This window comes from Pieris brassicae, chromosome 1, assembly GCF_905147105.1.
Source record: "Pieris brassicae chromosome 1, ilPieBrab1.1, whole genome shotgun sequence".
NCBI classification, from domain to species: domain Eukaryota; kingdom Metazoa; phylum Arthropoda; class Insecta; order Lepidoptera; family Pieridae; genus Pieris; species Pieris brassicae.
Window position 1 is genome coordinate 18,723,883 of NC_059665.1, and position 12,352 is coordinate 18,736,234.

Genomic DNA, 12,352 nt, shown 5'->3' on the forward strand with positions numbered 1-12,352 from the left:
ACTGGCGTTTAAGGCTAAGCAGTGTCCATGAAATTAGTAGAGTACTTATCACCAAAGCATAAAAAGATCGAAGTTCTGTTAGCAAGCAAAATATTGTGACGTTCTTGATAATTTTTTGAAGAGTTCTGAACGTTTGCCCTAGAATGCTTTTTAAACTGTTAACTACACAGCAAACTTTCTCAACGTACCAGAAACTTTCTTACAAATAATATAAAATTTATGAAAAAATATATGAAACCATACATTCAAAAACGATAACGAACTATTGTGCATGTTAAGAGGAATTTTAGTTTTGTATGTTCTGCTAGGTAGCACTCTGCTAAGTTCAGAGACATTAAGATACATATTTTAATATAATTAATATATTTTCATAAACCTTCCTTCACCTAACAGATAGGAGAGAACCGGTGAATTTCCCTAAATGAATTGTTAAAATATTACCAAGTGTATTTAGCATGAAAACCTTAAACTACGCCAGTTTATTCATTAGGTTTATCTTGTACTTACGGTACTAGTCATAAGATTTAATGTATTAGGGGGAGTGGGTCTGGGAGCCCTTACAAAGGACCCAGGTTTCGCTGGCGGAGAAGGAGGACTTTTTCCTTTAAATGTACTTAAAGTTTGAGTTGGAGACGTGTCTACAGACATTTTCAAAATATCATTCTCCTTGTCAGGATTAAATATTCTCTCCTTGGAATTGGTATCTGAAATTAAAATCGTGATGAACACCTAGACTTACTCTGGACTCGGAACTAAAACGTAGTATTATTTTTTAGTTTATAACTGTTATTTTTTATACGACTTAACAGTGATTAGTCTGCCTCAAGTCATTCTGATCCAATATTGTTATGCTAAGAAATAAAACCGGAATTCTCATAAATAACAATGAGGGCTTGTCCTTTTAAAGTATATTCGTAGATTAAAAACTCACTTGGATTAAAGCTGCTAAGACTAGATCCAGTATCCGAGGGAGTGATAGCCATAGGGACAACGCCGGAAGCCAGCTGCCCAGGGGACAATACGTTTGTGTTCTTTGGATTCGCCATTGGGTAACCCCAGAACTCCTGGCCTAGCAGCGCTAGAGAACTAAGCTGATGTCTGCTTTTGGCGTCTCTAAGTGGCCTCGGCAGTTGGAGCTGAACTGGTAGCTCGTCACTGAAATTTTAAAAGTGTAATGTTAAATACAGAATTTAATATAACAGTTGAAGTTTAATTTACTATTAAATTTTATTAATATATTTTGAATAAGTTAAATTTACATGATACGGATGAAATCGATTTATTCGTTTACATATTAAAATTATATTTGCAAAATGTATCGTTTGTAATTAAAATGTTTACTGATCTTAAATCTCTTTAGTCGACAAGGCCGATAACGAAAACTGTAGTATACAACTACATACTTTAAAATATGTAGTTGTAGTAAAACGCTGTTACAATTTACTAAAATTACTTCGACCTCAATATCATTTGGATTTAGATTTTCAACGTAAAACTAGTGTATAGTGAGATAACCAGAAAAGTTGCCACATTTCTTTAAATGGGTAATATTAGATCTTACAGAACAAAAATAATTTAAACGTTAACTAGACTCACCAACATTGCGAATAGTGTGCGATCAGCTCAGGTATATTATCAAACCGATTTGCGGACGTCTCCAGGCCGATACGACCGGCCGACGCCTGGATGAGGTAGTGCTCAATGTAAGGTCCTTTGTCGGCCGGCAGACGGACGCTTATCGCCATTGTATCCGGCTGACTAGATTGTCGGACGACAAAGTTCTGGAATTTTTCAACAGCTATATTGCGGAGGTCATCATTAGGAGTATCATTTAAAAACAAAAAAATGTCTTATTACAGTCATTATTTCTTTTAATATTACATTAAAAAAGAAGACTTCTTTGATTCATTTTAGGCTACATTAGATTGTAATGATACTGTCCAAAACCAAAACTAATAATGTTGCGAAGTTATCAATTAAATTATATTATATCAATTATATTATAAGTATGTTATACAACAAGACCTTAAAATGTAATAGAAATGTTCCTACATTCGATTTTCTCATGTTATGGAGCACTTTGACATAATTGTTTAAACTCTTCATAATTCTAAATTATTTATTCATATAGGTAACACAATGTACACTTATGAGCGTCAATAAAAGAAATGTATATATGCTTCTAATTTTACATTTACTGCCAGTTCTCAAATCAAGGGCGTAGAACGGAAGAGAAGAACTAGTAATAAACTCTCCGCCACTCTTTTTAATCGCCAAGTTCCTGCTCAACCTACCATTATGTAAGATATACGTTAAATCGAATATCTAAAATACCGGAAGACTCAAAGTAGCGTTATTACATTAACCATTAACCCATACTTAGCATATTTGCTTGTTTTTCCAAGATAGCCACACTTATAGCTTTATAATAGCTACGAAGCTTTGCCGTAAATATATAACCAACGCTAGATTATAATACATAATATCATTAGTTACTCACTTCACGTTTTAACTTTCTTAATTGGGATTAAAATGAATTTACTATAATTATATTTACTATTCCGGTTTAAAATGTGTTTATTAATCATATTTTAAACTATACTGTTGTGATTTAAAGGTGTTTGGTTCGTTATGTCTTTAAATTTTAGTTAGAATTAAATATATATATTTCGACTGGACAGCTATAGTAAGATTAGAAAATTCTAGACTCTATATTACAAAACAAAAGTTGTACATAATTATAGGTATTCGTATTAAATAGCTCACCCCTTCCTCTTTCCCCTGCAAGAGGTGGAAAGCCCCCGCTCGTTGTATACCAGGCAGAAACCACACAGGATGTGTCCGTATCAGCCGCTCCAGCAGCCCAATGTCGCATGGCGGCTGCTCCTCGGAGTCAGACCCCGAAGTTCCTACTGAGGAGCAGTCGCCTTTTGCACCCTCGCCATCTGATGACAGGCTTTCTCGGCTCTGGAATCAATGTATCTATCGGTTAATAAGAAACACAATTTTAATTTATTATTAGTTTTAAATTGTCATAACGAGGTATTCGAGGTTTAAAAATGACGTAAAAACTTCAGTTGATTATAAATCATAATATTTATTTATCTGTAAAGTGAGATTGATTAAAAAAAGAAGAGAAGCTCGCTTAAAAGGACGCTTTAGATATGCGTTAAAGGTTACAGGGAATGGCAAGATGATAACTTTTTTTTGTAAATAGGATTTGTCTATAATCTATGAGGTATTTAATTGATTTAACAAACTCAATAATGAAATTAGGTAAAGCATACCAGCATTAATAGGAGAAAAATATACCAAGTAGTATGTTACCAATGTATTTTATAAGTAAAAAAACACTAGAGTTAATGCAAAGCTATAATAGGCCAGTGTAAATATTTGTCTGGCTTGTTGACAATATGAACTCAGCACAAGAATTTCAGTAAATGAAAACGGGGACTTTATAATGTTTAATCTTATTATCGCTATTTGCTTGACTACATAGGTATTAAAAAAACCGATGGAGAACCGGGTAACAAAACGTGATTATTACATAATACATTTGAATAAGACTTTAAGCTAATTTGTGGGAAAAAGTGAAGCAAAAATGGTGATTTTTTATGAATTATTAAAGTCAACGGCACAGGATACAGTTATAAGATAAACGATACTCAAATGCAATTAACGAAATTTCATTGAGGAAGCTATGTCATGTAATCTGATCACATTAGAACAAACCAATTAATATAAAATATAAGTTGTTCTAAATTGCACGTTGGGCACGGTGCCCATTCTTGTGTCGTAAGCAAGGGAATTAGGTACTTCGTAGACTTCCTATATTTTCTCATGATTAGATCTGTCGCTATTTCTTAGTTCAGTCCCTCGAGTACCTAACGTTGTTCAGAACGTTATTTATTTGTTACAAAACTACGATTCAGACTATTGAGTTTAAGAGGAAAAGGTATATAGGTATGCATTAAAGTTCGTATATTGCTTACAAAACATGTCTATTTTGCAGAGATGTGGTAACATTTAGCTTCAAATTTCTGTATCTGTTTCCTCGTGATATTTTCCCTCACCGTACGTCACTGGGCCAACACTTGGATGGGTCAAAAAACATTAATGAAAAATTTAAGCTCAAGTACCCACTTTTACACCTTAAGTTACACTTTTGACGTTGGGTATAGTTTAATGTTTTACTTAGTATCTAATTGATGCTACGAATAAGTTAATTGTCTTCATTTCATTCTTATAGTATCTTAATTTAAAAATCAGTAATATGTGATCACATAATTGTGATCTTAGCTAAATCAATAAGATTCCTTCTTAAGAAGACGAATCACAGTGTGATTCGTTTTCTATTAGGAACGATATTAATAGTGTTAATACAGAACTGATTACGTAAATATATGTGCTAAATAAAGAAGCAGGGTTTCAAATAAATATCAAATAGGTTTCAGCGCAAAAACTGTTGAATGCAAATACTTTTTATGGCGATAAGATATTACGCGACAAATTTCGAAGGCATTCACTTCAAACGAAGGAAGGCTTTGTTCACGGAGTTGGAAATATTATTTCTCGATTCGAAGGTTCGGTTAGTACAAAGGCGGCAATTTCGTATCATTCCCTCCCGTTTAGATCCCGTATGTTTCGTTTGTGACTATATTTTACCCTTTTCTTAGCGGTCAAAGCCCTTGGCTATAGGATAAGAGAGATAGCTATGATTTTATTAAAGATTTTATCGTCATATCCCGCAAATGTCAAAGCAATTTTAAATAAAATATTGTTTTGGTACCTTGAAAAATGTTTTATCACGAAGCAACCACCCATTAATTAAATGTATCATTTTATAATAAACGACTGTTTATTGTATAATATAAAAACTACATACATTTAATTTATTGTTAGTTTTAATAATACTCCGTTTAGTGTACGGCTTTTTCCCTCCAATGTAAATCCAATGACAATTAACACATTCAGATTTGCCCTTGGGGACAGGTGACAATTAACATATTATCTTAAGGACACAGATGGCTTAGTCTATACTGTATAATTCAAATAACAACTATGACGGATCGAAACAATATAGACTACAGACAATAGATTATAAAGTATGCTCTATTTGTCTATAGACGAAGATACATTTGATGATTCTATATTTAAAAGAGTGGCGGAGAGTTTATTGTCAGTTCTTCTCTTTCGTTCTACGCCCTGATTTGAGAACTGGCAGTAAATGTAAAATTAGAAGCATTTTAAATATATTTATTTTTTTGACGTTCATAAGTGTATATGAATAAATGATTTTGAATTTTGTACCGATTCTTTCTGTTTCAAAGTTTTACCATTTATCACACTATTTTTTATACAAATATCCTTATCATTTCAATAAATCTCTTTTATGCAACTAATACCCAATGTTTAGAAATTAAATATGTTCTGCTGTGTTGTAATTTATGAGAGCTTTTATTAAACTGAGGTTTTATGTATCGCTAGGGGACGTCATATTCGTTAATTGAGACAAAGTCCCGTGCATAATATTGCATGTTAAATGACACCGCATTTAATTTTAAATTTAAATCAGGCACATTTGTTGCAATTAGTGTTAGGTGGCTATTTAGGTGGCTTATGGCAAATTTAGCGTACCAAATGTACACTGTTCGCGCTAAATCGGTTTCAATCAAAGAAGGATGACAATTGTCGATTTGACTTTGACACACGAACTGAATATGGTTGTCCCGGTGTAAACCGCTGTCGCGTGCGCAATAAATATTAGGTCCTTACATATGAAATTGGCGTATTTCGAACTGGCCACTTTAATCACGATGTTCTCCTCTTTGGTAAGGAATCCCAAATTCAAATTTGCACAGCTATTTACTCATGTATTTGTGCTTCGATGACCGTCATTCATTTGTAAAAAAACAAATGTTTTTTTTCTTTTTTCTGTTTTTTTCTGTTTGCGTCACTCATTTTACAAAATGGAAAACTTAAAGTATCGCATTATTTACGAGTACGAGTTCCACCGTGGCACTAGTGCTGCGGAAACGACTCGAAGGGTGAATGATGTGTATGGCAGTCATGTTGCAAAAGAAAACACAGTTCGTTTTTGGTTCCAACGTTTTCGTTCTGGAAATTTCGACCTGCAGAACAAGCCCCGTGGACGGCCTGAGACCCAAGTTGATAATGAAGTATTAAAGGCTATTGTGGAAGCGGATCCATCGCAAACCACGTCCGAGTTAGCTGCAGGTTGCGGTGTCAGTGATAAAACTGTTTTAATTCACGACTCGACTGCTGCGTTACATTACTGAACCGGCACAATAATGAAGGTATTTTAAACCGAATCATTACCTGTGATGAAAAATAGATTCTTTACGATAATCGGAAGCGCTCAGCGCAATGGTTGGATCCTGGCCAGCCAGCCAAATCCTGCCCCAAGCGAAAATTAACCCCAAAAAAGTTACTTGTAAGCGTTTGGTGGACTAGTGCCGGTATTGTTCATTGTAGTTTTCGCAAATATGGCCAGACTATTACGGCTGATGTCTATTGTCAGCAATTGCTGGTCAATCGCTCCACGCCACTGCTACTTCACGACAACGCTAGACCACACACTGCACAACAGACGGCTACCAAATTAGAAGAGCTTAAATTCGAATGTCTAAGCCATCCTCCGTACTCCCCGGACCTTGCTCCAACAGATTACCATTTTTTTCGAAATTTGGACAAATTCTTGCAAGGGTAAAAATTTAACTCTGATGGGGCAGTCCTAATCACCTTCACAGATTTTATTGATTCCCGTCCGACTGTTTTTTTTTAGTAAAGGGATCAATGAACTACCTATGAGATGGCAAAAGTGCATAGAAAACAATAGTTCATACTTTGATTTATTAAATATATTATATTTAATAAATCAAAATAATCGACTTTTTGTTTCACCCATACAAAACGCCAATTTCATATGTTAGGACCTAATATATACCGCATACCGTATAGCATTTACTTTTTTTTGATTCATCATTAAAGGATCCAGTGTTTGGAGTGAGATACGCCATCGTTGGTGGTAAGTGCTAGTTTTGGTCTTATCGATTATTGGATTCCTTTTTTTATTATACTGACACGCGACAGCCGAACCATCGCATATTATTTCACCGAGGGAAGGGAGCATCCTGGATATAGCTTCCGGATACCCAGGCCCACACAGACACGTATTTATAAACATAATTTATGGTATGATAAGTTAAATATATGTATATACAAGAGTGATAAGGAAAAACCATTGAAAGACTTTCCAGGTAGATACAGATTATAAAACTCTCTCCTATAAAGAAGTAAATATTTATTTAAAAAATAAACAAAAAGTTTTCACGTGTGTACACATGAATGTAAACAGCCAGTGGTTTAGCCAAATACATTGGGAGATAAATAAAAATCGTAGCCACCGTTATTGCTCTATAAATTAATGGTCTGCGGCAAATAAACGATTCAGTGAACCAACATTTGCGAGTGCCCGTATCTCTACCGTGAATCAATTGGAGGGATTCTGCACGCGACGCTTAATACTTTGCTGCATTTGGTTCATATTTCCTGTATTGTTAAAAGCTCATACTCGGACTCAGATAACGTCATGATAATGAAAAATACATTTTAATATTTATCTACTTTTGATTCATACTAATTACTAATTAATACTGTGTTTTGTCAATTGTTTAAAACAATTTTTTTTCGAACGCCTGTTTAAAAGTTATGTGGTCTCACCACATAACTTTGCATTAGTTGTATGCAGATATATATTTACAGATTTATTCATAAACATATATGATCCTACGTTGAAGAATGTCATATCATGTTTTATATTCGCTGTGAATACAAGAGTGACAAGGACAAAATATGCAATAGCCACTGAGGTTTACGGCAAAAGAGAATAATTCGAAGTAAAACAATGTGTCACTTATTTTTTGTAATAAATTATTTGATTTATTAGTTTCATCTGAATCATATAGAAAACATATTATACTAACTTTTCCAACTTTAATACTTTGCAATTGAAATCTTGAAATTATCATAAATATATTAAAAACAGCAATTATTTGAAAATAGAACGCGGTACATGTTTAAATTATATTCCATTTAAATTAAGAACATCAAAGGAATAACGGTACAATTAAAACAATAATTTGCTAGACGCTTCTATTATTTGGCGGGAAATTAATTTGAAAATCGGTTACAATAATGGTGTGCTATGAATCATGACACAAAGGCCTTCGCGAGGTACGGTGTTAAATCCCACACAAAAGCAACGCTTATGGTGAAATTATAGCATCTATATACACGGATTTATGAGGAAAGTTGGATTGCAATTAGTTTTCTATGGTGCTAAACGGCTACGTGAGAATGTACTCTGTGGTACATTAATTTTGTTGGATTGTTCGCGGTGAATGTTATAGCCTGTGGATATAAGCATTTTGTATGACATTAAAATTTAATTACATTATTACGGTGCTATTCTCTAATGCAGAATTATATCGTGTTTATAAAACCTAATTGCAAAGGAACATTCATGGATTTATCATAATTTCTTTTATTACACATGACTGAAGGTATAATATAATATATTAAATACATGTTGTAGGTTACACCATTTACCTAAAATTTGTCACAGCAATTACAAAGTTAGCCTATCAACGATGCCATTCGGCCCCTTGCAATCTCCTAAGAGGCAGCTGTGTATCACCAAAAACTCATAAAAATATACAACTCTTGACGCTTAGTGTCGTTCAACTCGAGAACTAAGTGCAAAGTGGTCACACGTGTTTAAGTTCTGGCGATGGGAGAGACTTTTAAGGAGTGAGCTCGGAACACCTGCTCCCAAATCACTTACTAACTTTAGCGAAGTCTTTTAATTAGGTTAATTACTGACCTAACGGTCTATTGGAACGCACAGTGAAAATAAATCATATCACAAGTAATATATTGAGTAGTTTAATTATTTGATGAGTTCATTCTTGTCACGAAATGAATTATAATTAACCTTTTCACCTTAATAAAGTCATACCAACGAACCATGTTGGTATTACAAATTTCGACGTCTGGTAACCCACTGTAGAACTTGGACTTGGTGGGCAATGGACTTGTATCTAGGTCATTAAGAAAAAAAAAACATTGGATAGATAAATTTCTGTAACGGTTTCAATGTGTATATTTATGGCGGTGTATTATGCATAAATAAATACAATGCTTAATCTAGTTTCAACATTAAACTCAAATATGAATAATATAGTTAATAAGAGGATTGTTAATAGCCGGTGCACTTATAACAGCTCACTTTAAGAAAACTCGTTTTACATTTTTCATTTATAATTATTATAGGAATATTTATTTAGCTCGAAGAGAAATTTGAAATTGAGGCGAAATGAAATAACCCACCACAATACTAATGGAGTACTCGTTAAAAAGTATCAAAACATCCGCAATTTATTTTGCGAAAACTAGAAAACCCGACGCAAAGCGACAAAGTTTTAACGAGCGGAATCGAGTGCAGACGTCGCAAAAAAAATACGGATGCAAAACCCCAAGTAATAAGTTCATATCAAGTTTTCTCTAAGTTCAATCAAAGCAAACACTGGTCCGAGCATTGACTCACAAGATTAAAATCAATAAGTCCTTCACGCGTGTGGTAATGACTCGTTTATTGCTCTTATTTCTTCGTCCAATTGCCCTTTTGCTTTTTATAAGTGTTTGTTTTAGCCTGTTAAATTTTGTACGTTAAGGCATAAATGTGATTGATTGAAGTGATTTTGAAAATAGAATATCATAAACGTAAAAAGTAGAACTAAGATAGCAAAATAGACGTTACGAGATTCGAATTTGCAATGATCAGAGAACATGAAAAGTGCTATACTCTGTGGTCATTCAATATATTATGTGTAATAGATTTTGCAATAAACTTCGTGTAAGATTTTATAATAACCAACACACCAACAAAGTTTTATTTACATAGGGAAAACTATTCTGTTAACGATTTTTACTAGTGGCCAAGCCTACAAGGCAAAAAGTCTTGTAATAAAACAAAAGATATTCGTATCTCCGTTCATTTGCACCAGCTGCTACAATCTCTAATGACTTTCTTACGGTGTTGTAAACCTACTAAAACCCCGTTAATGTTGATGGAGACGTGAGTAACAGCTATAACTTTTAGAATATTTTATATATAAGTACATAAAACGTAGCTTTCACAAGCTGGCAAATCCAAAGGACCCTAGACCCTTCACACTTTGAAATCGATTGTTGTTTACTTTTTTTCAACTAACTGTTTTGTTTATTTTTTTTATTTTATCTTCGTGAACGCTACGTTTACCTGTAAGTGCTTGTACCAATGTATTAGCCGAGCGTTGGCAAGCTTTTATAAAAAAATAATTTATAAAAATATAGTCTTTTATCTTTGTTAAGTTATAAGATATTTAGAGTTAAAATAACTATTAATATTATGATGCAACCAGCGTAAATCTCTTGACTCGTTTACTAAATTTAGCCAAAAGACCTGGATAAGATGTCCGAGGACAATAATTCTGAATAGAATTGTATGAGCCACAAGCCTTACTACTTGACTAACACAATACCTGTCGTATGACCATAATTTTAAAAACAGACCTTTTTAGTTTCATTCATAGTTCCATTTCCTTTACGCTAAAGGTGACCCAAACGGACGCCGGTATTGATATTCGCGATTCGACTGACATTAAAATGTAACGCGTGTAGTTCTAATGCAAGTTTTTCAAATATACAAAAAGGCACTATTTCAAACAAAATATTAACCCCCTTATAAAAATCAATGCAATTATACCGTTTTATCTAAAGTCCTCGTCTGTCTCTTTTCATCACAGCGTTAACACAATTTGACAGAGAGAGAGTATATAAATATAACAAGGTTTAGTTTATATAAATGAGAACGTAGAGAAGGAAGTATGGTCTGTAATTTTTAGTAAATGTTTAACATCTATAAAGGCTTTCATGGAAGTTTTAATATAACGAACGTAAATACGACAGCAGGATTTTAAAGGGGTCTAAAAATTATATAATAATATCTATTACGACATATATATGCAGTTCCAATACGCGTAGAGGAGTCTATTCAAATTCATTCGCTAACAATTTTTGCTTTTCGCTGCTTAATATCCCAAAGGCATCACCATTTAAGCGATGTTTTATGATATAGTGTATTAGTCAAAAAGGAAAATGATATGGGTATCATATCCACAAGAGACCTACATGACATGTGACATTAGTAAGCGAGTGATAACGATTAACCGTTTGTACTGGGGTTGTCCTTTGAGGGCTTTACACGATAATTATACTTGGGGTAACCAAATTAGTTCAAAGTGACATTTATTATGGCCAGTGATTAAAGGCGAAAAAGACGATTAATATAATGTTAGCTACCTAAATAGTAGCATTCTAAAACCTTGAGTTTCTAATATGGATTAAAGCATGGCAACTATTTAATCAATTACCATCTAAAATTCGCAATATTAGCGCGTTTAACAAATTCAAAAGGTCATTAAAAATACATGTCAGTGTGAATCTACTAGACTGAAATTTGGACGTATATCTCGCTCGTATATACATAATGTTTCTCATGTAAATAAATATAATTTTGTAATGAGAAATATAGTTCTTTAAACATTATTAAAGCCTGACTTCAAGAAGTTTTCTTATTATCGTGATATATTTTTTTTTTTTAATGGGATCTCGCTGTTGGCCTTAACAGCTCAGGGCTGTTTTGGCGAGCGTAGCTCGGCCAGAATGGCGTAACTCGGCCAGAATGGCGTCGTGATATATCTCAATTGCGTAGAGATATTTGTACCCACTACTGTTTTTTAGTACATGATTGTTTCACTCAATTCTAATACGGGTAATATTTTTTCTTATACTCTTGGAAAGTATAAGAAAAGTTATCGCGTTAATGGAATATTTTTCTGTAAAAAAGACATTTGTAAGTAACCCTAATTTCATATGACAAACTATACGTTACATAGATATGATGTCAAAATTCAATTTGAACAAGGATCAGTTCTCCTGAAAGCTTCTGATCAAAACCAATTCTTAAAAATAGACCGGGAAGTTGAGAGACGCTTAAAAAGAAATAGTTTTTTTTAACAATTTCACAACAATGTCACTGATTACTAAACGATTGAACGCAGGAGCGGAAGCATTGAATCGACTGCACTGAAAATTATTCAGGGTTTTTCTTTTCACGCGTCGAATACGGGGGGCGAGCACCGGAAGTGACGGGGCCCGGACAAAATGGCTTCTTGACAATACTGAAATTAACCGCTCGTTAACTGCATTTAGAGTTTGCATTTTTACC

The 12,352-nt window shown here is 33.7% G+C and overlaps 1 protein-coding gene across 8 annotated transcripts in view; it reads right to left on the minus strand.

Annotated features, from left to right (window-relative positions):
• The window catches only part of LOC123706842 (protein sprint), a 171,001-nt gene that overhangs the window by 13,167 nt on the left and 145,482 nt on the right, over nt 1–12,352 (minus strand). For all 8 annotated transcript variants that reach the window (XM_045656382.1, XM_045656352.1, XM_045656373.1 and 5 more), the window contains 4 exons: nt 2,767–2,967; nt 1,597–1,781; nt 932–1,155; nt 508–704 (listed from right to left, as the gene is read on the minus strand). In XM_045656382.1, the coding sequence (XP_045512338.1) occupies nt 508–704; nt 932–1,155; nt 1,597–1,781; nt 2,767–2,967 (807 nt within the window). The remainder of the gene's footprint in view (nt 1–507; nt 705–931; nt 1,156–1,596; nt 1,782–2,766; nt 2,968–12,352) is intronic.